This window comes from Saccostrea echinata, unplaced genomic scaffold, assembly GCF_033153115.1.
Source record: "Saccostrea echinata isolate AGI-Se365-2 ecotype Australia unplaced genomic scaffold, CSIRO_AGI_Sech_v1 ptg000037l, whole genome shotgun sequence".
NCBI lineage: Eukaryota > Metazoa > Mollusca > Bivalvia > Ostreida > Ostreidae > Saccostrea > Saccostrea echinata.
In genome coordinates this window covers 1,384,502-1,412,247 of record NW_026889786.1, presented here as the reverse complement: position 1 = coordinate 1,412,247, position 27,746 = coordinate 1,384,502, and the positions used below count along the sequence as shown (strand labels likewise).

At 32.6% G+C, this 27,746-nt stretch overlaps 1 protein-coding gene across 2 annotated transcripts; it reads right to left on the bottom strand.

Moving 5' to 3' along the window:
- Positions 1 to 1,302: 1,302 nt before the first annotated feature.
- On the bottom strand, positions 1,303 to 26,531 carry LOC133200159 (cadherin-23-like). Of its 2 annotated transcripts, none has more exons than XM_061335919.1 (35): positions 26,453 to 26,531; positions 23,599 to 23,676; positions 23,073 to 23,245; positions 22,297 to 22,359; positions 20,135 to 20,224; positions 19,644 to 19,730; positions 19,333 to 19,344; positions 18,841 to 18,960; positions 18,510 to 18,635; positions 18,182 to 18,260; positions 17,698 to 17,816; positions 16,992 to 17,192; positions 16,421 to 16,582; positions 16,147 to 16,311; positions 15,896 to 15,960; positions 15,525 to 15,762; positions 14,988 to 15,218; positions 13,984 to 14,505; positions 13,364 to 13,508; positions 11,114 to 11,323; positions 8,875 to 9,194; positions 7,980 to 8,546; positions 7,643 to 7,825; positions 7,237 to 7,477; positions 6,697 to 7,061; positions 6,243 to 6,476; positions 5,795 to 5,883; positions 5,595 to 5,681; positions 5,385 to 5,453; positions 5,058 to 5,124; positions 4,678 to 4,805; positions 4,045 to 4,085; positions 3,867 to 3,927; positions 3,256 to 3,309; positions 1,303 to 2,905 (listed from the first exon to the last, which is right to left on the bottom strand). In XM_061335919.1, exons 1-35 carry the CDS (start codon positions 26,520 to 26,522, stop codon positions 2,653 to 2,655), a joined length of 5,715 nt encoding a protein of 1,904 aa, XP_061191903.1. In that variant the 5' UTR covers positions 26,523 to 26,531; the 3' UTR covers positions 1,303 to 2,652. The 2 variants fall into 2 exon arrangements, with proteins under 2 accessions (XP_061191903.1, XP_061191904.1); XM_061335920.1 differs by lacking the exon at positions 1,303 to 2,905 and adding an exon at positions 3,690 to 3,723.
- Positions 26,532 to 27,746: the final 1,215 nt, after the last annotated feature.

The window sequence follows — 27,746 nt, the reverse complement described above, 5'->3', positions numbered from 1 at the left end:
CCCATACAGGCATTTATAGAGGCTGAAATATGAATTACCAAGAATTTAGACTGCAATATTACTAGTTATCATGCCTTCTGTGGGATAAAATTTAAATGTTGATGCTTAAGGAAGTAAATGGTTATGTTTGCTAGAGTGCATCTGTGGAGAAGTCAGAGATCACAGTCACACAGTAAAGATCACAGGTAGTCAGTCAAACAGAGAGACTAGAGAAAGACAGGTAGTCAGTCAAACAGAGAGACTAGAGAAAGATCACAGGTAGTCAGTCAAACAGAGAGAGATTAGAGAAAGATCACATGTAGTCAGTCAAACAGAGAGAGACTAGAGAAAGACAGGTAGTCAGTCAGAGAGAGACTAGAGAAAGACGGGTAGTCAGTCAAACAGCTCACAGGTAGTCAGTCAGATAGACTAAAGAAAACCTCTCAATTATTCTGTGATAAATTTGTAAATATGTTTTAAATCACAGATTTAATACTGTATATGTACTTTAAAAACCGGGCTTCATATTTTAGTGGCTTTGGCGCAGACATTGCGCTAATTCATGAATACCGCTGAGAAATCATAAATACAATATACGGCAAGGACATGTATAGCGCTAATTCATGATTTCACCAGTAACTCCATACCCAGTGATTGCGCTAAATTTTGAATACACCAATTTATGTACACGTACAGTATTTAATTATCCTTAATGTAAGCAGTAATCAAAGTTTCAAAACCAATTGCAATTCCAATGATCTCAATAGATTCTGAAAAAAAATTCCATTCTATTTTCCTTGAAAAGGGTTCTAACTTGGTCAAATTCAGCAAAGTACAAACTCAAATCTTATTTCTGCTTTGCTCAGAAGTGAACCAAATCATGATGAAATACCGTATCCCAAAATTCAATCTGTAGAAAAGAATTTTCTTTTTCAGTCAATAAAGACTATTATGTATATAAAACTGGTCAGTATCTGCTCTACAAATCCATCTCCAAACTTTTATTTACCTAGAAATGTACCAAATCTCACAAAAATCTCAAAGTTTAGTAAAACTAAAGTGACAAGTGGATAGAGGTTAAACCATAGTCCCCCAACTCCACAGACAGTCTTTAATAAAAACTATCATGCAAAAAATACTTAGCATTTTAATAAATAACACATAAATTTGCAACACATTTTGATTCCATTTGAAAAAAACAAACAAACAAGACAATTAAAGACACAAGTACAATACAACTTACAAAGAGACAAGACTGTAAAATCAAATGAAATTGGAGACAGTCTTCAGAACCTTAAACTATTTGATTGACCCCCCCCCCCCTTCACATATGCAAAATTTAAAAAAAAAAATTACACAGCATGCAACCTTAAAATTATATAAATATATATGGCAAGCTTTATGTTTGCTTCTTTTGCTCTGGGGAAAAAGGCATGGAAATTACACATATCCAACTCACTAATTGCACTTTGTAAGCTGGGACTTAATTCTTTGGCAAGAGTTATAGGACTTTATAGCTCTAAAACTTGGCTAAACACTTCAGAAATAGACAACATATACAGTATCTTTTCACACAGACAACAATTTCTTATCTCTATACATTCTAAAAAATATATATCATCAACTAGCTTTCTATTACTTTGGTACTTTCAATTCTACAAATATTATCAGCTGTCACAACCTTAAAATTGATCCCTAAAACTGTTCAATGTCAGTGAAAAATTTTTAATATCAAAATATTGAATCTCTAAAGCTAAAATATAAAAAATGCACATGAATTATGAATGCATTTTGTGAGTAGTGAGTACTTTCAAAGTGATTGTCAATGGAATTCAACTACCATACAAAGCCATTAGTTTTTGCACCAACTTGCATTTGACAGTCATTTTATAATTTCATACATTTTCTGAGAGGTTAATTGACAAGTGTCCATTAAACCACACTTCTGCCCAAAATAATTACTGTGAATATATACTGGGTATACTGTTCATGTATTTCCACCTCTCCTAAAAATAACTGGAAATAAAAATTATATGGTCCTTGGAATTTGCATGCACAATAATTTCACACAAATACATTTGGTATCTGCAGGCTGTGAATAATACATAATAAATTATGTCTATATAACATCAAGTGATAAAAAAGAGCATGTACGGGTAGAAAAATACTGTGTGTGGAATTCGTAAAGCTTCTTCTGTACAGGTAGGAATAGTTAATTAATTCATACAATCTCAGAAAAAACGAAGTTCCTAAACATCAACATGTATATGGCATCAGGGTAATATAAATGCAAGGATTAGAATATGTAGAAAACCAATAGTATTTTAATCAAAATATTTATATGGCTATATGCACATTTTAATGATTCTCACATTCTCCATTTAGATTAACAAAATGTCAAATGTACTCTGCATGAACAACAATCGTGAAAAAAATGAGGTAATTCTAGTTTCATGTTGCTGCAAGAGCACTTGTAGAACTGTGTACAAACATTCACTTATAAAACAAAAAAAAAGTCACAGAAACATAACCTGCATCATTTCTCACTCTGACAATACTTGAAACACTTGTGACAAGAAATTCCTTGTCATATCACACCATGCTTTAAATAAGTTATAATATCACAATGAATAGGTGAACATTCTGCAATCACCCAGATCTCTTTAAGCCTCGTTAAATGTCGGAAGCTTGGAGACCATTAATGAGATGAGTTCTTGGAGTATCTCCATTGAATGTTGAGAAAAGTGGATTCTTGTGACCAAAGCTATTTTCCTGTGTGCCAATCACAGCCCCAATAGTTTTTACTTCTGAGTAGCTAGGAGGAACTTTACTGCTGTCTGATGTAAATGTCATGGACACTTCTTGTGTATCCACAGTCTGTGGGACAGCGGCATCTACAGCATTGTCATCAACTGAATCATTGTCTCTGAAATTAAAATCAAATGACATCAACAATCCTTGCATGCTTTTGAACTTTTGAAAAATTGTACATTATAATGGAATAACATTTCTTTATTTTGGAATGGTCTTATGAGTAAGTTTTTTTTTAAATATATAGCAAACAATCCCTATCTTAATGGATGATGGAGGCAAACATGTAGTATAATAATCCCTAAATTATTGTGCAGTGAAAATTGGGTTATTCCACATACATCAAATAAAATTCTGAAGACTTATAAAAACCCTTCATTTAATATATGTAACTTTATATTCCTAAAGTGTCGATTTGATATGAATGTTCATGTACAATAAGAAACCTTTTGACAGTTGACTTACTCAAAGTCTTGGGATTCTTGTGATAATACTTTCTCCAAGAAAATAGGATTGGCACTGAAACATGAAGACAGAGGTGGATTTCAGACACAGTCAAAAAATAGTATGATTACAAATAATCTACAAAACGAAGAACTGAAAATTACGAGACAACAATAACTGCAACACTAATGGAATAATTTTGAAGGCTAAAATGTAAAATCCTTTTAAAAATTTTCAAATCTGTTTAGGAATATTTAACATTGACCGAGACATGCAGGAAATTAAGAGCTATACGAGTTAAAATCATCATACATGAATATTAACATAGCCAGACTGGTGATGAAGTGCTCACATTTTGAGGTAAAAAAATTTTTGTTGTTTTTTTTTTTCATTCAGGGTGCATGAAACAAATTAAACATGCACACAACAACTAAGCAAGGTTCACATCAGCAAACCTAAAATCTTGTTTGGGTCTCAAATACAGCATTGCTACAAAACAAAAGACCAACCTTCATTTTCAGTGCAGTTCTAGATTTCTGAAGGTAAATTATTAAAAACATGTAGGTACCAGTGCATACCTGAGAAACGTCTCTACAGATTAAACAATTATGTCGGTCAGAAATATCACTTACTTCTCATAGGCATGTAGGTTTGTACCAGGAAGTTGATTCTTTTGCATATCATTATCTTGACCTTCAATATAAATTGATTTCTTTATGTTTACTTTTTAATTTCAACACTATTTCCAAGCATTATTATTATTTTCAGTAAATGTTCATCAGAGAATGTTATGAAGACCTTTACACTTACCGTATACCATGGCTGTGGCTGCTTTCAGTTTCCTCTGATACCTGATAAAACAAGTCAATCAATATAAAGCAGTTCTGTTATTAATATTGTGCAGATATAAAATTCACTCCTTATGATTTAATATTCTGTCATAAAGTGTAAAAAATTAGATAATCTCTGAAATAATGACTACAAATTGTACAAAATTTGAATGTATAACATCAAGTGGATCGATACTTTTCTGACAGAAGTTAAATGTGACTTAAGCATGGCAGATTATACAATATGAACTTATTTTGCTAACCAATTAAATGGCATACCGTATATACTTGCCTATAAGTCGGTCCGCCTATAAGTCCATTGTATTTTTAAAGCTTAAATTAGAGGGATTGACCTGCTAAAATACTAATCTTCTTATAACTTGCATATAAGTCGGATAAAGAGTTTTGGACCAAAGTTTAACTCCCATAAAACCGACTTATAGGTGAGTATATACGGTATATACAAATATGAGAGGCATAAAATCATGTCTCAAACTCTTGATTTGTATTCTTGTAATAAGAGGATGTAAGATAAAAATTTGTTGGATCTCTGATGGATCTATATGTAAATTTGCTGCCTGATGATCAAACACAAACATAAATTGATACTTACGATTTAGTAATTAGGAATATAACTATCGCCATGACAATACAGGGAATTCCTAAAATGATGCCTAGTAGAATCAGCCCCATGACCAACAATCTGTTGGAATCTTTTTCCTCTTCTTGTTGAATGGCAGACTTAAACAAAACATTAAATATTAAAAAAATATATAGGTAAAAAAAAAGAGGTAAGGAAGATAACTTTAACATTTAATTGATTCTTATATATATATATATATATATATATATATATATATATATATATATATATATATATATATATATATATATATATATATATATATATATATATATATATACCCTGGTATATATATATATATATATATATATGAACAGGTACCTAGGTAGTACTTTTTTCTAGTATCTTACCACAATTTGTAGAATATTGTATTCATTCAAAACAGGCACCAGTGCTGAGGCTTCTCCATCAATTTTACTTTAAACAGAAAAATACATCTAATTAAATATTTACATTCACAACCATCTACTTCAGTATTTGAGATCCTTCTGGATTATAAGTTAATGTAAGCAACATTAAATACATGTACATGTATTATATAAATGGATTTGACTTATCATCCCCAGAAACTCCCCAAAATAGATATTTATTCCTTAAATAGACTGTTACATATTTTCCAGAAACATCCAAAAAACCATTAAAAATAATGGTTAACAAATTTAGAAACTAGACTTTACCTCAATAGATCGGCAGCAGAAACAATACTGAATGGCTTTAGGATTTCTCCATGTATGAACATATCAGTTCTATATAAAGAGAAAATATACAATGCAGTGAAACATCAAATATATTTTCATCACAACATTAAGTGCATGGTTTAAATCATTGGGTTAATAAAATATTGATGAAAAGTTTCATTTAAATGGAGCATAAGCAGAAACTCCTACTTATCAGTCTCGGGCTTTCCCTGAGCATTCTCATGGGTCTGTATCTTGTCCACTACAATATGGTATCCTGTGATTTTCTCCAGTTTACTGAAAGAAAAGATTATTTTCAACTATTTGTTAGAATTTGGATTATTTCAGTTTCATTGCATCAATACTTTTATCCTGACTACATATATACTGTATTTTACAATATCAATTACCTTCTGAAAGCCTCTGAGAAGTTTCTCACTTGATTAGGCATCATCCTAAATATGACTTTCACTCTTTGATCATCATTGATAAGAGATATCTGTAGACAAAGATGTATCAAGTCAAATTTCCCTCCAACAAAATAGATGTAAATAACAAAAATCACTTTTTTCTTCATAAAATGTCCATGTTTAAGAACAACTCTTTAAAGTTCTGGAATGAAATACTAAAGCCATCTGACTGAAGCTTAAACTTTTCAAGAAAACTATTATATTTAAATAAGAAAACTACGTTTTATTGTCGAGAACGCCCTTATTCCCTTTATACACTATAGGTACCAAAAAACATTTTGTGTATATGAAATTCTTCAATATATACAGAATAAGTACAGTCATACCAACAAAAAGTTATCAGAGTTGGGGATATTACAATGTATAATAAATAGTTAACATTTAGTACCCTTAGTGAAGCATTAGCCATTTTGCCATCCTGATCCATGGCACTGACATCCATCAGAATGTAACCTGACATGTCAGACTGGAATATTGTGTTGGTCCTGACTACCCCATCACTAGACAGACTAACCGGGGCATTGGGTAGAGCATTCTTTAGAGCCTCGGGGATAATAGTCAAGGACATCAGATGAAAGGTATGGGCAGAATTGTTCCCCAAGTCCAAATCTGTCACTTCATCCTAATAATCAAAGGCAATAAAAATTTTATGTAGAAATGCACTTTCCGACTCTTTATTTCATTTGAGGATATATTAGGTTCTAATTTCTGATATTTGAGTGATTCCATCACTTCATTTCTGTGATTTTTAAAATTTATTTCAGAGAGCTTTGACCACGCAACTTCAAGCATGCGACTCAACATTCATGTTAAAAAACACAACTTTTCAAATAATGTCTTACACTGAGTGTAAATATGGTTTCCTGGAACTGAGTTTTTCTAGTGATTCCTACACTTAAGTTCTGGGTCCTGAATTTGGGTGGGTGGTCATTAATATCATTAATGGTTATTTGAACCCATAATAGAGTTGTGTTGCTTGTATCATAATCATCTGGTGGTCTCATTTCTATTTTTGGTGCCAATAATCTGTTGGTCCCAGGTGGTGTTGAGTATTTGTCTATGTTAAGGTATCCCAGTGGAGTGGCCCAAATCACCAGGTTGATGAAGTTGATGGGTGTGCCTGTTACATCTCCATCTCTATCTACAGCTTTCATTAAGTACAACTCTCCTGTCTGATTAAGGTAAAAATGGTCTATCATATCTCCACCTGCATAAAAATGAAATAAACAAATCAACATCATAGTTAAATGCCCATCTATGATAAATATATATAGTTACATAACTATATTACTTATTTTAAAATTCCATTCACAACAACCAGGATGAGTTATTAAAGGGAATCAGGAAAGTTATTAAAGTTCTCTGTATGTTTAAGCTTTTACCTATGATGTAATAGAAGATAAGACTATTGTTGACATGGCTATCTCTATCCACTGCTACATCCACTGAACCACAGTATTCCATTGAATGTTCCTCTGGGACTGGTCCCAGGATGTATGGCTCCATGTCTGGCCTTCGTGGAAACTCTGGTTCCTGGTCATCAATGTCCAGCAGTTGTACAAAAATTGCGATGGAGTTTTCCAGGACATTGATGATACCACTATCATTGGCAATCACTTTGATCTAAATTTGATAACCAATAAAAAGTTAACATACATGTACAGTTGGCAAAATGTAACATTTAAAATGTACAACATACATGACAAGTAGTTCACTGAATCTTGCCGCATGGGAACAGGAAAACAAGTAAGGAAGAAAAATGAATGAACAAAGAATTCCCATGCTAACCTCATAAACTGCTTGCTGCTCCCTGTCTAGTATTTCCTTGGTGGTCAATAGTCCAGTGTCTTTGTGGATCTGGAACTTCCTGTAGTCTTTTTCTGGAGCCAGGTAGTAGTGGACCTCAGCATTTTTACCATGATCTGCATCTGTGGCACTGACCTGTATCACTGTGGTACCCACTGGTTGTTGCTGGTCAAAACATTCATCAGACATATTTAAATAATGGGGATACGAAAAATTCATATAATCTTTCTCAATGTGGGAAAAAAAATGACTTTTCAAACACAGACAATGACTTGAGTTTTTGAGTTAATCAAATTTAATTAACAAATTAATTAAATACCTCCTTAATTTGTAGTGTGGCAATGGGTCCCTTAGGAACAACAAATTGTGGCTGATTTAAATTTTCATTGGATTCAATTATTTCTATCAAAAAAGTTTGGTTGGAGGCCAGACGAGAGGGTGAGCCTTTGTCCTGAACTTTCACAGTAAGATAGTACATCCCAACATGGCCTAGCAAGGACTGTCTAGTACGAATGACTCCTTCATTATTCTTAATATCATTGTTGTACCTTGTAGTAATATAAAACCAGCTGTCACTGGCATTAGTATGACCAGAAACCAGGGAGAACTCCAACTCAGCATTTACTCCTATGTCAGCATCACTGGCAGATATAACTTCTACAATGGTGTTATTTTGAGAATTCTCAACAACTGTTTTTGGAATATTCCCAACATTAGTTATGACTGGATTATTGTCGTTCACATCCGTTACTTTGATAAATATGGCCTGTGTTCTTTCTGAGCGTTGCTGGTTTGAGTTGCCATTGATATTGTCTGTTGCAGTGACATACAAAATATATTCATCTCTAACTTCTCTGTCCAAGGGCTTCAAGACAGTGATAGTTCCCTGCAAATTATGCATGTCTAAATTCTTACTATCTTAGGCATTTCTGTTTATCAGTACACAACTTTCTTCAAACTTTCAAAAACTGAAATGTCTTTATGTTTGTAAAATTCATTAACTTCCCATTTTTGAATTCCCAACATGCTTTTTCCAAATTCCCTTTTTACTCACTGGAGTTCAAATAACCATTCAAGGGAAATTATTAAACCGTTAATTAACTTTTCTTTTAAAAAATCATTTTCATTTTGATTCATTATCATAGCTTATATGGGGGAATAAAATTATTCAGCATGCATAAAATTCTTAACTTATGACTGAGAGACAGACTTACAGTATTGGAGTCAATAGTAAGACTATGATCATCATTTGTAACTTGCATAGAATAGAAAATCTCTCCAAATCTCCCACTATCTCTATCTGTTGCATTAATAGTCCCTACAAAGGTTCCATTGGGCTTGTTTTCTTCTACAGAGTACTGGGTAGAATATGGTTGAAAAATAGGCGTGTTATCATTGATGTCAGTCAGTGAGACTAAGACAGTGGCGATTGATGTTAATCGTGAGGCAGGGTAACCAGAATCTGTGGCTATCACGGTGAAGCTCACGACATGATTGCTTTCATAATCCAGCTGTTGTTTTAATGTCACAGTACCTGAAAAAGAAAATTGAAATATTTGAAAACGTACATCTCCATTTTTTTTTTTACATAAATTTGTAATTTGGACTTTGTACTTATATGTAGCTTATCTAAAATTAAAAACAAACATAGGACAAGGATTATTTGGTGCAATTAAGAATTATTATAAGTAGTATTAGTATTGATTTGGATTCTTTCTTTGTCAAGTATGAACATGGATATAGCGAATTTATGGATATAGCAAAGTTTTTTGCAATCTCTGGTGAATTTCTTTACAATTCCTCATAAAATTTTACGGATATAATGAACTCGAATATAGCGAATTTACAGTTATAGCTTAGTGATTCTCTGTCCTCTGGAAGTTAAAATAACGAAATTTATATCTTTTATAGTGAATTTTCAAAAATGTCAATTTTTAAAATATTGAACTGACATTAATTTTGTAAGTATATATATTTGAAACTCTATTTTCGGAAAACACTTGAACACCGCAGTAAATTTTGTATCTTATTCTTCCCTAAATACATTCTATAGTCATACTTGAAGGAAAAATTCTATATTGCGAATTCGCTAAGTATACTTTAACAAATTCGTTATATGGATATAACGAATTACGGATATAGCAAAGTAGATTCGCTAGTCCCAAGAACTTCGCTAAAGCAGACTTTTACTGCATTTATATAAAACATATAATCATGCCAAAATAAGAGCACATATAGTAATTCAAATGAGTGTTTTCTGGTGTTTGTTTGAATTTTAGATCTTAAAACTTTCAGCCATTCAATTACAGTCAAACCTTGTTATTTTGAGCTCAAGGGGACCAAAAAAAAAACTTTGAGATATCCAAGGATTCAAGATATCGCAGGTGAAATACTTAAAGAATAGTAGTTGGGACTTCTAAATCACTTTGACAAATACCATGTATTTGATATATCAGTGTTCAAGATACTGAAGTTCATCTGTATACATACATGTGATAAGTCAAAGACCACAAAACTGTACAGGAGCCATAAAAAAACTGGAATTTTGGTGAAAAACCTGTACACTGCCTTTCAAAAAACGGGATAAAATATCGCTTAAATTCTTCTGATAAGGCACCTTATTTCTAAACCAGCAAATATATATTGTTGCAAATGTCTTATTTTAAAAGTTGTAATGGAGATCTGAATGCTTTAAAATTTCATATATTGTGATTTATAATCACAATGTTCTTATAAATCGACAATAAATTAAGCTAGTTTAGATGATAGTTTGTTTGCCAGCTTTATATAGTATTAACGTGAGAGTCAATGTCTCCAATTTGCATCTTGTTCATATTACTGATATATTCATCAGCAATGCTAAATAACAGCAGCAAATACAATCATACATAAATTTCAGCACATAAAAACTTAAAACTATATCCTTTAATTTATTTCATCGTAATCGTGGCAATAAATATCGTATATTTTATACCTACAAAGATCTGGGTCAGATTCATGTATATTAAGTCATGTATATCAACTTTAGAAGTTGGCTTAATTTTTTTCAATCAAGTTACGAAACATTAACAGTTATAATTAAGTACCCCTTTAAAAAAAAAGCTACCTAAAGGGGTATCTTGATACGGATTTATAGCAAGATAATTATCCCAATTGGCAGTTCACACCTTCACGCGGGATGGTTTGTGTACACTACACAATTATCATCAGGTCAAGTGTCAAACACAGGTGACGTTTTCCAGTGTCTCACGAGCAAGAATGAGAGGAAAATGGCGGCATTTAGCGAGAAATTCAAAATACTGTACAAATTTTCATTATCCGTGAATTTTGGTGTCCCGCCGGTACACGATGAAAGGGCTCGAAAAAACGTTACATTTTGTGTACAGCCGGTACATATCACACATGTATGTGTATAATATTACAATAATATGATATGACATAGCTTTCCCTCACCAACACTGGAATCAGGGATCTGGAAGGAATTGATGGAGTCCTGCCCTATACTGTAGGTTATGGTTTGTTTCTTATCCCGGTCTACAGCTGATACACTTATAACTAAGTCATTCACCTCCCTCCCCTCAGAGACATTCACTTGGTACTGAGGGCCTCCCAGGAATTGAGGGGCGTTGTCATTGACATCTATTAAGGTCACTGTCAATGTGGCTGTAAAGATAAAATGAAATGCATCAATTTGACAACAATTCAAGTTTGCAATGATAGGAGGAAGAAACCATTGGTCACATTGCTCACCTGATCACAATGGCTAGGAAAAAACACAAATCAGTTCAGTACTGAAAAGTTTACAGGGGTGGGGGGGGGCTTGAATTTTAAACTACCTGAGGATGCTTTGCTGTTCTTGAGCAGAAGATTTTATTAAACATTTTTTCCTATATATTCCTTGTAAAAATTTGATCCCCAATTGTGGCTCCTCCCAACACCTGGGGGTCGTCATTTGAACAAAATTGAATCTAAACTACCTGAGGATGCTTCCATATCAATATGACTAAACATGGTTTTTCTGTTTTTGAGAAGAAGATTTTTAAAGTTTTTTCCTATATATTCCTATGTAAAACTCTGATCCCCCATTGTGACCCCATCCTACCCCCAGGGGTCATCATTTGAACAAACTTGAATCTTGAAGTAAAGAAGGTTTCATAAAAATTTCAACTTTTTTTGCATAGTGGTTCTTGAGAAGGTTTTTAAAACATGCCACCAAATTTTCACAATTTCTAAATTATCTCCCCTTGAATGAGGATGTGGCCCTTCATTTGAACAAATTTGAATTCCCTTCACCCAAGAATGCTTTGTGGCAAGTTTAGTTGATATTGGCCCAGTGGTTCTGGAGAAGAAGTCGAAAATGTGAAAAGTTAACAGACAGATGCACTACAGACAATATGTGATCAGAAAAACTCACTTGAGCTTTCAGCTCAGGTGAGCTAACAAGAGGCCCATGAGCCACAACGCTCACCTGAGTAGCTTTGGCCCTGCTGTTCTTCACCAGACTTTCCCTAATGTAATACCTATTGTGGCCCCAGCCTACCCCCAGGGGTCATGATTTTAATAATTTGTAATTTTCACTACTCCAAGATGATTCCACATAAATTTCAGCATGTCTGGCCCAGTGGTTCTTGAAAAGGAGATCTTCAAGAATTTTTTGTATATATTTCAATTTAAAAATTAGATTCTCTATTGTGGCCCCGCCCTAGCCCCAGGGATCATGATTTTAACAATTTGGAATCTACACTAACCCAGGATGATTCCACATAAGTTTCAGTTATTCTAGCCCAGTGGTTCTTGAGAAGAAGATTTTTAAAGATTTTTTTTCTATACATTTCAATGTGAAACTTGGATTCCCTGTTTTGGCCCTGCCTTACTCCCGGGGTCGTGATTTTAACTATTTTGAATCTACACTACCCCAAGATGCTTCCATATAAGTTGCAGCTTTTCTGGCCCAGTGGTTCTTGAGAAGAAGATTTTTAATATTTTTTCTGTATATTTCAATGTAAAACTGGATTCCCTATTGTGGCCCCGACCTACCCCAGGGGTCATGATTTGAACAATTTAGAATCTACACTACCCAAGGATGCTTCCACATAAGTTTCAGCTTTTCTGCCTAGTGGTTCTTGAGAAGAAGATTTTTTCTATATATTTCAATGTAAAACTTGGATTCCTAGTGTGGCCCCACCCTACCCCTGGGGGTCATGATTTTTACAATTCAGAATCTACACTACCCCATTATGCTTCCATATGAGTTTCAGCTTTTCTGGCCAAATACTTCTTGAGAAGAAGATTTTTAAATATTTGCTCTATATATTTCAATGTAAAACTTGGATTCTTTATTGTGGCCTTGTCCTACCCACAGGGGTCATGATTTTAACAATTTAGAATCTACACTACCCCTGCATGTTTCCACATGAGTTTCAGCTTTTCTTGAGAAGAACATTTTTTAATGACCCCACCCTATTTTTGCCTTTTCTTGATTATCTCCCCTTGTAGGTGGGCTTGGCCCTTAATTTTAACAATTTAATTTCCCCTTTACCCAAGGATGCTTTGTACAAACTTTGGTAAAATTGGCCCAGTGGTTCTTGAGAAGAAGTTGAAAATGTGAAAAGTTTACAGACGGACGGACGACGGACGACGGGTGATCAGAAAAGCTCACTTGAGCTAAAAATGACAACTTTAAAGCCTGGGATAATTGTTTACCAGTAGCTGTTTGTAGATCTGCTGATGGCTGCCATCCATTGAGATCTTGAACAAGGATTTTCAGTTCTACTCTTTCTGCTGTTTCTCTGTCTATTGCTGATTTAACATACACTGTTCCATTGGTGGTTTGTATATCAAAATAATCCTATAAAATAAAAATCACATTCAGGTGAACTTCAGTATTTCCAACATCAATATTTTGAATACCATGGATATGTGATCATATGTCAAAGTGAGTTTAAGTCCCAAATACTCTTTCTCTATGTATTTTAACCTAGATACAGTTAAACTTAGGTATCTTAAACACCGATATCTCGAATACCATGGATATGGACATGGATTTTGAAGTCCAAATTGCTTATTCCTTAAGAATTTTACTCTGGATATCTCAAACCCTCAGATATCTTGAAGTATTTTATTGGTCCCATCGGATTCGAGATAATGAGGTTTGACTATATCTCGATTCCTTTGATATTTTTTTTCTCTGTCCCATCTACTTTGAAATAGTGAGGTTTGACTGAACAAACTTCTTATTGTTTATAAACAAACATTTATTTTATATTTAGGAAAACGATAGGAGATATTGACCAGTTCTTAAGACAGACGCCTAATAAACTTACTTGTATATGATTTGCTGTAACATTGACATCCCTGCCCTCTTCATCAACAGCTAATATAGAGTCCTTCAGAATTTGATATCTGAGTCTTGGGTTGCTGTCTGTATCTACAGCTGTTATTGTTACAATGGAGGAACCTAAAACCATGTTTTCTTGGACAGATTTAGAGTATGAGCTTGGCACAAAGAACGGTACTTCATCATTTACGTCCAGTACATTAATCTGCACCAGACAAAATCCCTCTAATGACACTGAACCTCTATCTGTTGCAGAAATATTCAGGGTATATGAAGACCTTACTTCGTGATCTAGTTCCGATTCCACAGTGACTTCTCCTGTTCGGAAGTTTACTATGAATTTGTCCTGTGCTGTGCTTTCAATGCGGAAAACAAACTCATTATTTGGGGCTGTTCCATCCAAATCATATGCATGTACTTTCATCACCTGAGATCCTATTGTTGCATTTTCATAAATATCAACATGATATATGGATTGATTAAATATAGGTGCATTGTCATTTTCATCCTGAAAATTTTTAAAAAAAAACATGTCTTAATACTTGTATTGGTGAGGTGAGACTCTGATCTTGACAATGCTTCATTACTCTTTAAATACAATAAAGTGTAATGGATGGATGGATGAGAATAGTAACAATATGCCTAAGTGTTTTTTAGAAAGGTAGTAAATCAAAGTTATATATACTATCAACCAACTTTCCCTGCTACCTTATTTTGTATTTTGTCATACATGTACATGTATAAACATAAACTATTTTCCTTTGCAAACCTCTACCTTTTCCTCTATCTATCCAAAATACTTGAATCAAGATACAAAATAATATTCCTATTCATGGCTGCAAATTTCCACAATCTGTCTGCACTACAGTCTATATTAAGCTTAGCCTTTTGCTTGTAAAAGCACATTGGTTTACAGGTTCAGTAATGGTACACATGGTATTATCTATTATGAAAGCTTTTATTATAGCTTTCAATCGATAAAATTAATACCTCTAGATCAATCGTAACATTAATGTTGGAACATAGACGAGGTGATCCTTGGTCACAAGCCTGGACCTCAAGCAGAACCTGATCACGACTGACCAGTTCATAGTCCAGTACCCTGGTCAGATTGACCACACCTGTAGTGTTGTGTATTGTAAAGATGTTAAGGACAGGTGGTTCTATGTGGTATACAGAGTACAGGACATGGCTGTTGATACCCTCATCCAGATCTGTAGCCTAAAAATACATTAAAGATTTATCAAATAAACTAAAGCCACAAAAATTAATTATCAATCATTTCTCTGATGAAAACGAACACTGCAAAAAGTTTGAAGCATTTATCATTGTTTCATCTTGAAATTTGACCTATTCTAAATACCATAAATGAAGGCTTCATCCTTGATGAGTTAGAAAATTTTAAATGTGTAACGCAAAACATGTGCATGAATTAAGGATTTAAAGGAATGTGAATTAAATCCTAAGCACATGTACCGGTATATGCAAATGGTCTCTCATACTGCTTATTGCAATGATAATACTTACCTCCAACTTTAGTTCTCTTATAAATGACATTGCCCCTTCCTTCAGTGAAGCAAAGTAAGCATCCCTGGTGAACAGTGGTCTGTTGTCATTTGTATCAGTGACTTTGACATACAGTTCTACAGTGGTTCTGAATCCTCCCCCGTCCTTGGCCTCTACTGTAATGTAATATTCACCAATCTTTTCTCTGTCTAGAACCTCTGTATTATACACCTCTCCTGTTATATTGTTGATTCCAAATCTAAAGTAATATAGGCAACATAAAAATGCAAGAAAAAAAGGAAATGTGGATGTACTGTAGCAAAAAAAAGGCACTGTAAGGCATATTTACTTTACTCGAAGAATTTTCTCTGTAGTGACCAAGATATACCAACCTTCCATTCCCCCCTCTGACTGAATATGTGATATCTCCAAAGACTCCAGAGTCCTGGTCTGTTGCCTACATTGATATATATATAATATGATGCTCAATTTTACAAATTCTCTATCATACAAATACACTGTAATATTTCAGAAAATACCCACCTCTTAATTTTATTTCACTAATTCACACACACACTCACTGAGATTTTGAAATTAACAAACACTAAATTTGTCTTTACCTGAGAATAATCTAGAAACTTACCTTTAATGTTTTAAAAGTTGTCCCTGGTGGAGAATTTTCTGGAATCTCTGCTGAATAAGAGGAGTTTTCAAACTGTGGTTGATTATCATTGACATCAAGAATGTGGACTGTCATCTTAACAGAGCTACTTCTCCTTGGATTGGTCTTTAGTTCTCTTGCAATTACCTATCATAAAAAATTATCAAAGGAACTGTAGTATATTGTTACATTCTCATAAATAATACAACCATGTATAAATGTGAAATTTAAGGGAGAATATAGAGGGCAAACTCACATCAAAGGTGGCTGTTCTCTTCTTCTCATAATCCAGATCCACAGAATTATTAACCCTTATCAAAATGGAAGACTCGGAAAAAACTTCTTTCGGTAAAGGAGAAAAGTCATAATATGGTTGGCCATCTTTCTCCAAAGTGATTTCAAAGTAACTATTAAGTCCCTGAAATAAAATGCAAAGTTAACATGCATATAAATATTGTTAAACAAATATCGAACTGTCCTCAATCAGTCCTGCAATCTAGCCATCATCTTGTGTTTTACAATCTGAAGATTTTTTTTATTGTAATTAAAATAAGTTCTAATGCTGGGGGTCAAAGGGCAACAACAGAAATATCTAGTATCAGGCTTTTTCAATTATGAACACATATATAACTGACATCTGTCACTTAATAGTTTAAACATATGTTATACATGTACTGATGTCTGATTATTCACCTTCATGTTATGCTGACTATGCCCAATTTGTTTCCTCCCAGCTGTTGCACATCCTTTATCTGTTCATTCATTTTTTATTTCAGCTTAGAGTGCATGTAAACAGTAGATCATGAGATACCTCATTGTTGACTCACCTGATCAATGTCGTTGACAGACATGATGGTATTAGCTGTAAAGATGACAGGGACACCATTCTGCATGTTCTCCTGAATGGTAGCTGTGTAGTTGATGTGGTTGAAGGTGGGTGTGTTGTCGTTGACATCTGACACAGAAATTGTCACCAGTGTAGTGGCAGTGGTGTTCCCATAATTAACCCCAGACATCACCTCTTCAGCCTATAATAAAAATACATACGTACCGGGTATATTAAAACATAATGTAATGCTTCCATGGCACATGGAAATGATTGTATGCATTTTTTAAAATGTTGTTTTATTTTTGCTTCTTTTTTTTGGCAATACATGTATAATACCATGGAAATAACTCTGAAGTGAAATGAATTTGGATAATGAAATAGTCAATAAAAGGGAAAGAAAATCATGAAATTAAAGAGGAAAAAAAAACATTGTACAGAAAATGCCAAAGTATCCATGGAGTAAAATTAATGTAGAACCAAAAGTTCCAATTGCTGGTCCATTTTGTTTCATGGCTAACCTGAAGCATTCTATGCAATTTCAAAACTTTTGATGACCTTATTGGCACAAAACACCATAAAATAAGTAACAATTGTTACTTCAATATTAAACAGCATTTATACATACAAGAACTTCAGAAGAAAAAAACGAAACACCTTGTGTAAAGAAGTAATATTACAATCATTATTTAAAAATCTGATCATACCTTGACATACATTGCATACACTCCACCACTGTTTTGTACAGAGGCAGCATCCCTATCTAGTTCTGTTTTTATAGTAATCCATCCTGTGTTTGAATCAATATCAAAATTCTCATAGTCACCTGAAATAGAGGAAATATGCCCATACTGATTATAGTCTTATGATTTTGAAGAGAATGGGAATTAATGGAAATAACTCCGAAGTTTAATGCAGCATTTTATGCTGCATTAAAATCCTGGGTCTACAACACAGAGATCAACTATGTAAAATGAGGATGAAAAATGTTTTAAAATTGCAAACATTTAAAAGAAAACAGATGCAAAGCTTGTGACTAACAATGATCAATATTTTAAAGCACAGTTAAAGAATTAAGCTGTAAAAGTTGCTTTATTCTTTTCAAAATAAAAAATTTTGCTCCATAATTGTACCTTCCTGAGTGTGAAATTTTCTACATGCAATATACATGTAATTACAAATATCAATTACCTGAAACAAATGTGTATCTGATACCATTTGGAACACCTCTATCTCCATCTAATGCTGTGACTTGTAGAACTTGTGAACCCTAAAATTAAATCCATATAAAATTGTAATGATAAAATTATGTGTTGTAATAATGTAATATATAGGCAAATAAGCTTCATCATTGTTCACACAAATTTCAGATGAAAAGAGATCACCAATGAAAATCTTACAAAAAATTTTCTCATGAATTTGTAAACTTAATTGCACAGCACATAACCTGTTCGATGTGCCGGAATACTGAGAAAAACATTTTGTACATATTGTTGAGAGAAAAATTATTTGTACTCACCACAGCTTTATCCTCTTGCACCACAACACTGTATGGTAGATTGAAGAAGGATGGGGGAGTGTCTTGTACATCAAGGACAGTTAATACAAAGTCAGCATTGTTGGTACTCTCGTTCCCAAAGCCATCCTAACAAAATCAGCATTTTAAGTTGTTTTTAAAATTCAATATTATAAATGTTCATTCAGCTGCAAATTCAAAAATTCACACAAGGTTTCCAGACAGATAGATAGCCTAAGTTATTCATCATTTGAAAAACCAAAGCCTTTAGCAATTATATCTCATACTGTCCTGTACATTTTTCTACATAGCTAAACCATTTATTAGTACATACTTTTGCCTTAATAACAAATTCATAAAAATTGTGCTTTTCAAAGTCCAGGGAAGAGTTAATGATGATATCTCCCGTGTCTCCATCAATACGGAAGGCATTTTTATACAGTTCATCAGCAGCCTGAAATATTACACAAACTGTGTAGGAGGAATTAATGACAACATATTAATTAACATTTTATCTACTAGTGTATCTTTATTAACTGATCAATTCACAATGTATGCAGAGAGTTTCATTTTATCAGTATAGTTGATTCTATTATTACGTGTTATTAAACTTAATATTAAACTTTAAATGAAAAAGATACTCCATATATGTTCTCAGATTTCAATTGATTAGAAACTATATCCACATAAAAAATAGGTTGCACTTACTAACAAGGATAAAAATAAATGTTAAATTTAAGCTTTTCATAAATGATTTAATCAATTTAAGATATACACTATACATTAGGCTTGGCAGATTTTTGTGATAGTGAGAGTAAATGATTACCTGGGCTACAGGCTGAAAAATATTTAAGAGATAATAAAAATGATAATATAAAAGAACATCAAAAATATTGATTTAACAGTATCATTATATTATTAGGACAAAAAGTCCATATCAAATGACTGTATCTTTTAAATTTACAACTTAATCTTTAAAATTATATAATATTTATCTGGCTGGGTAAATAATTGATATTTTTTACCTGGTAATGTACACTTGTATTGAGCTCAATGAAATAACATGCTTCTATCTCTTATTTGATAAGAGGTCTAGATAACTTTCTCCTAACATTTCAGTGAAATTTGAATTCATACCTCCATTGAGTAAGACACGGTGCCACCTAGACCATTGTCAGGGTCCTGGGCTGATACTCTTATCACTGTTGTTCCAACTGTAGCATTCTACAGAATAACACATTAAAGTGGTTAGACTAAAAAAAATTTGAATTAAAATACTATCTCTGGTGCACATGACCTCTAGTTCATGAATATTTTTTTTAACCATGTTTTAGTAAAATTAGCCCAGCTTGTACATAATGTGACAGAATTTTTTTTTACGAACTTGATTCTCTAATCTTATGGTTATTTCATTGATAAAACAACCCAACAGACTCATATCTCATGAAAAATTTATGCTTTTGTGAAATTTTAAAACACCATATCAAATAAAAATACTTTCACACAAGTGTAATTGATAAGACAATCAATGTCTCTCTCTTATTTCTAGGCATACCTGTAACACATTCAGTTTGAACATATATGTTCCCTATATTTATTTCTAATTTTTTTTTATTGTGACTATTTACCTCATATACAGACTCTTTATAACGAAGATTGACAAACTCTGGCACTTCATCATTGACATCACTAATAAATAGCGTCACTTGAACTGCCAACTACAAAAATAAAGGCTACATGTTAATTAATTGGTTCACATGTTTAGGGATAATGAATTGCATTGTGTATGAAATTAAATAAAAAAAACTAAGATGAAAAAAAATTGTCAGCGTGACAAAATGTCCCTGCCAACATGTTAGTTTTAAAAATTTGAAAGTCCAATATGACATGAAATAACAATGGATAAAAATAAAATAGGAATCATATTGTTGCTTTTGTTTTCTTGAATCAGTTGTCAATATCATATTTTAGCTGCCTGAAAATGGTGGATATATAAGCCTCAAAATGGTGTTCATTCTGTAAGCTTTTTACAAAGGATGACTGCACTTAAGGACATGCGGAATTTGCGACAAAATAATCTTTCAAAACAAGCATTTTTCTTTTCATTGCAAGAATGATCAACATCCAATCTACAACTTTATGTAATTACGCTTAATAAAAGTGTGTATTTACGAAGTTCGAATCTGTTTTCAAAGGCAGGGGTCATCACAATTTCTTGAATCTCCGTTCAATAATGAGGACGCCCACTTTTTTACTGACTTTATACATAGTCAGCGCATGTTTGTCTATTGTTCGCCGTTTAACAGTAGTTGTATATTTGCATAAATAATAATGTATCAAAAGGAGATTAATAGACAAACATGCGCTCATGGTTAAAAAGAGAAAAAAATGCTTCTTCTTACATTCGCTCTCTGTGTTGTAACCAAGGATTGTGACATGTTGAATATTATAATTCACCACGTGATTTCTTACTTCAGGTAACTTTGTGAATACTAAATTCCGACACGTGACTTGTAAGGAAGCATGTTTTGTGCTAACTAGGACATTGTGTTCGAACACATTAAGTCATCTGGCATTGATATAAAATCTGCTTTAATTACATTGACGTGCTCATATTGTTAATTTCGTTTTGAAACCTTTGTCAGAAGTGTATTTATGCCATACAGAATGGAGAGGAGATTGGAAAGAGTGATCACATTCGCTTTTTCAAACATGTCATTGTTATTTATCAGCTGTTTATGTAGTCTAATTTTAGAGCCATTCTTACGATGTTAGCTCCACCTCTCATGCATATCTAATGTTCAATCAAGGGCAGGTAAGTGTAAATTCACTATATTTGGAAAGCAGTAAGGACAAAAAACATTGAATCATTTTATTGTATCACAGTCTAAAATCATTTTAAGATTAAAATGTGCTTCCAAATTGACAGTATTCTTTCATAAACATACAAAAGTGAGATAAGGTTTAGACATAAAAGCAGCACAAGCAACCGAAAAAGACCCAAAAACAGGCGTTAAGTGCAGTCATCCTTTCTGTATTTCAAAGTCAAAGGGCAATAACTTTTGTGAAAAGTGTGTCCATCACAGTGATCTGTCAGTCATCAATATAACTGACATTTTAAAAATCAGCCCATTATCTACAAGCACAACCTAAAAGTCCGGAAAACTGAACAATTGGAAATGTTCAAATTCTAAGGTCAATAACTTTCATGAATAGGGATTTATCCACATGAAACTCAAATTTCATCTGTGAGTTGTCAACAGAAAGTGACATTTTTAGAATTGTTCTTTATCTACAAGCACTTGAAAAAGTCTGAAAAACTATAATTATGATGGAATGACAGACAGAAATGGGAAACACTATAAGCCTAGGCCATTTTATGGCAGGAGCATAAAAATTACTTTATATTCAATTTTAATCAGTATAAGCAATTACGTAAAATCATTAGCTTCCATAATGAATGTATGTGCTGCAGTGTTTTGGTAAAATATGAGTTAATTAATACATTTTATGAATCACTGACTGCATCATTTTCAGTATAGTACATTAGTACTGTTATTTAGAAGAAGTAATTACACTCCCCCTTATCACTCTATGTTGAATAATTCATTCTATATAGAATTTTGGAGGCAAAATATTGACCATCAGTCATAAGTTATGGCAGTGAAGAAATATGCTACTCCCATAAGGGAACTGAAGTGTGCCACACAAAATGGATTGGGGATTCCCTATTATAGTGGTAATGGCCTTGTAAATGAAGTGACTTGCCAGTCACAAATCTAATTCTCACATTGTTAGCACTGGAGCCTTGTCCATCCGCCAGATTGAAGTACAGCTTTCTGTCTGATGGTTCCTGAAACACAGTACATATTCATCACAGTGAAGGTCCTGGTAATTGGATAACACACTTGTTTACTGATTTATTTGTCTACATCATACAAACAAGTAGTTACAGTGAACATGATAGTGATTCAGCTTGATAGCTTGATCTAGTTTTCAATTTTCAACAATGAACATTAGCTTTTAATGAAAATAGATATTCAGAGAGTAAGTAAACATCCATTCCAAGGACTAATAACAAGGACTTCCTTCACTCAGTTATTAATAATCTTCTATAGATTATATGACTATCACTGTGTTCATTGACATTTGAAAATTATAAATTGAAGAATTAAAAATGCAAGTACCATTACTATATATTTTTTTAAAATCTGTTTTCAACTTTAATTTTTGAAAATGAACAAAAATTATGACATTTTAAAATTCATGTACTGTGACTAATTTTTAGAGGTCAGAGCTATTAAAAACTACATTTTTGTGCTAAAAATCAATTTTGGATTTATGATACAGCTGGACGATTTTTAATCACAAAGCAATTAATTTAAGAAAAATCTTAGCTTTTAATTATACATGTATTATTTTTACAATAGAGCACACAACACTTGTTTTCCTAGCATATTACAAAGCTTTCTGACTTAATTCACACAAGATATGCATTGGGGCATTTTATCCTTTGGGAAATATTCTTAGTTCTCAGAGAAGCTTTGTGTCAATCAATATACTTACATGGTCCCTATCAAGTTGTTTGATTAAAATAATCTCCACCGATCTATTCACTGTGCTGTCTCCAAAATGCTCACTCAAGCGCACCAGATCTCTTGTAACATCATCTTTAATTGTAAATGTGATGTCGTCAGGTCCATCTTGATCCCTAGCGGACAGAATTCCGAGGCTACCATCTAATCAGAAAAGGAGTTACTGAAAATCTTAGCTCTGGTTTCTTAGACATACAATTTTTCTTTTAAATTCATTAACTGCAATTAAAAAATTACTATACCATATTTCTATCAGTTATCATAAGTCAACATTGAAAGAAAAATTGCAATTTACAAGCAACGTCTTATTTCAAAAACAATGTCTGAATTTTTTTTTTTAATATATGTGAATAGAAATAAATGTACATGTATTTCGACATGCTCTCAACTTTCTTTTCTAATTATCTGCTATAGTACATATTACATTTAGTAAGAATAAAAAAAAATCACCTACATCAAATACTATTGGTAGCAACTGACATTTAGAAATCCCTTACTTATTGGAAAATTTTCCTTGACAAAGATGTATCTGTTGAAATTCAGCAGGGTCGGTGGATTATTGGTTGCATTTAGGCCTGAAAAATAGAATTGAATAGAGTCTGAATAATTGGCCATTTATTGCAATGTGAGACCAAATTTCCAGATAGAGGCCCTATGATCAAAAAGAAAGGTCATGCCTGCTAGCATACTAGTTTTCTCTCTAAACAATTTTTTTAGGGTAATCCAGTTATGCCCTGAAAATGAACTGAAGACAGTTTTCAACAGAACTTATTATTTCTCTGACTATAAACTGTTCTTCCCTTGGTTAAAGCAAAATGAATCAATTCTGAAGGCAATTGCATTTTCCAGTTTTGGCAGAGATTTCTAGAACTTGATATGTTTGACTGCAAATTTCATTTACAATTTATGTTGCAATAAATGATCATTTTATGCCTTAATACAAGTATATGTTTATTGCATCCAATAACTTTATGATGCTTGATTATTTTAATAAATTTTCATCTAATAAGAAAAACTACATGTTGATAGGCAAAAAATATGGTTATATGATCATTTTTGTTTGCTTGGCATCTTTTTATGGATGATTTATGTGACTTCTGGGGAATAGTTATGAGCAAAAAATTCAGTGTCAGTATCACTCTCCACCAATTATCTTCAAATATTGTCTTACATTGACAATTCACACAGAGAAGGAAGTTATTTAACCATTAACCAACATGCGCACTAAGCTCTCATATAATTCAACAACATAAAAGTTACATGAAATATTTCAAAATCCTATGAAAAAAATGTTATCCAATAAAAAAAATTCTTTTCCTGTCACATTAACATTGTCAGTACTGAACTGTCAACATAGTTCATCAAACATACCAATATTACATCACCCATTGCTAAGCAGATCAAGCTGCATTTTTTTTTAATATGAGCTAGGTTGATAACATGACAAATTGAGGATATCTTAGAAATGTGAATTTTATACTGTATAGGCCAACAATTATGGCACATTCTCACAAGATGGGGAAAAAATGACAGTTTCTTTTATGGCTTAAAACATTTAACTGAGAGTGGGAAAATAACAATAAAACAAGCCTTGTACTGTGCTTATACATGAATTCTTAAGTAGGGTTTTGCATCAGTTGATTTTTTTTTATTTTGATTTTAAACTGGGATAGAATATAAAAACAGGTCACTTATTTTTAATTTTTCTTAAATTTCTGTAATTGTACAATGAGTTTGCAAAATTTTAACTGAAATTAATCAAGATGCCCATGTGCCTTGACAATCACCTGAGAATGATAATTTTCTTAGGCTATGACCAATCTGGCTCCACTTGGAATTGGTCTCTGCATTTATGTGACAAAAAAATTACAGTTTGGTGGGACTCTATAATCATTATCATATTTATGTAGCATGTTTCCTAGAAGTTCAGGTGTAAAGAAGATAAAGCACATTGTTTAATAAATTTCATATATAACCAGCTAAACCCCATCCTGGAGCCTGATCCCTGGTCCATGGAGACAATTTTTTTTTTATTAATATTCAGATTTATTTTAATGTAGAGGGCTAGCTGCTTATTATAATTAAGGAAACAAATTTGCCTGCTACATGACCTTGAGTAATGAAGATTTTCAAAGATGTAGTTTACTCATAATATATGACCAACTTTGTCCCAGCCTTAGACCACACCATATGGGCCAGGGGGGGCATTAATTTACAAATTCTGGTACAGGACATTGTGTTTATTATAATCATGCAAATACAGCACTGATATCTCGAATACAACGGATATGTCAAAGTGATTTGGAAGTCCTAACCCCTTATTCTTAAAAGTTTTTTACCCTCAGATATCCCAAAGTTTTTTTTGGTCCCACTGAGTTTGAGATAATGAGGTTTGACTGTAGTTTGTCCATCAGATGTCCATGAGTAAATAAGATTTTCAAAGTGTGATTTATATACAATGATTGACCAACTCAGTCCCATCCTGGGGCCTGAGCCATGGGATCAGGGCCATAAATTTCACAATTTTGATACAGGGCCAAGTGCTAATTAATTCATGTAAGCAATTTTCCTGCTAATTCTCCATGAGAAGAGATTTTCAAACACATATTTTCAGTATATGATCAACTAAGCCCCCATTCACTGGCCTGATCGAACCATGGACCCACAGGGTATGTTTCTCAATTTTGGTAAAAGTTTAAGTATTTATTATAATCGTGCAAATAGTTTGCCTGCTAGATTTCCATGAGTAAAGAAGAAAATTTCATTAGATACAATATATAATGCATTTCATTGTATAACTAAATTCAATCCCATCCAGAACCTGAACCTCATAATTTTACAATTTTTGGTACAGGGCTCACTGCTTAATATAACCATGCCAAAAATGTGTCTTCTTGATTCTAAGAGTAAAGAAGATTTTTAAAGATTGCATTAATTTTAATGGTTTTGATGACACCCCTCAAGTCTCAGGGAGGCAGAGACCATGGAATTTACAATATTTGTTCCCTTTTATCTGATAGATGCTTTATATCAAAATTGTTTGAAAGTGGTTAAACAGAGAAGACTAGGAAGAAGCTGAAATTGTTCAAAAGTTTACAACTGACAGAGGATGCACATCACACAAGAATAGTAGTAGCTAGGTCACATGAATTACTTAGGTGATCTTAAAAGGAAGGGGTACAACTATTCAAGATTATACAGGATTTGAATATTGCAGCAAAATATTATTTACAAAAAATGTAGTTTACATCTTAAAATTACCTGAATTATATTTGAAGTAATTTAAAATTTCAAAAATGTTGAAAAGAAATTATAAAAATTATAAAAGATTTTTATTTAAATGAGAAATACCTAAACAGAGAAATCCTAGGACCAGTAACAACCTCAGAGCAGCTGACTTCATCTCCTTCAGTCTGGTCATATTTTTGTTCACTTAATAAGACAGCTCATCTGAAAAAAAGTAAAAATTGGAAGTGATAGTCATTAAAATAGCTAGTAGTACATGTACAATGAAAATGTACACTAGATGTATATTCTACTCTAAACTAAGAGTCTCAATTACAATAAATATTACTTACAAACCTCTCTGAGCAACCGAGAGTAAATTTATCTTTGCTTTATAGTAAAATGATCAGGTATGTAGCTTCATTGTCACAGAGATCAGTGATAACTTCATTATGACCTCCAGACAAATAAAAAAAAAAAAAAATTACTACGGATCAGAGAGTATAATATGTATGGTCATCCCCAACATCTTTCATTTTATAACAGTTAAACAATCCAGACACTGGAAGGAAATATAAATGAGGTAGTATTTTTTTCCCTCTTATAATATGAATCAAAAGAATTTTGCCATATACTTATATTGAAAATCTATCAAATATTTTGATAGCTAGCATCTTAATTTATAATATTTTTCCCAAGTTGCATATATGAAATACAGGCAATATTGGATAAATCTGGATTCCCCATTATACAAATGTCCATAATTAATAGGAGGTATTTAACAGCTGATCACAAACCATGAGGCCCAATATGAAAGCTTCCAGCAGACTAATTATCACTTCATGGTTAACATTAATATTACCAATAAACAACATTTCCAGACAAACTTTTACAGACTTGTACTCAATCTACACCTGACCCTTTAACCTTCATTTGAAATTTTTGCTTTTCAGTAATGCTGGATTCAGTACAATCTTTTATGATATTCAATAAAAAAGGGAACCACTGTTTAATACTGAGCAAAAGGGGGACCTTTTAATGAACCAAACTGCCTAAAATCTTTATAATTAAAAAGAAGAATCACATTTTCAAAATTGAGAAAGTTTCATTACAAATGAAACTGTTTAAATCGTCATAATTTAAAAAAAGTTCTTGAAATTGAGCAAGTTTTATAATGAATGAAACTGTTTACAAAAGGAATAATTAAAAATAAAATATTCTCAATGAAACTGTTTACAAAAGGAATAGTTAAAAATAAAATATTCTCAAAATTGAGAAGGATTTTTAAGAGTGAATTATTATGGAATTCATCACATTACATTTAATATTACATTTTTTTCTACTATGCAATTTTAAAGTAAAAAGAAAAAAATGGAAACAAAAATAAAATCATTAACTTCCTTAAAAATTCTAAGTAAAT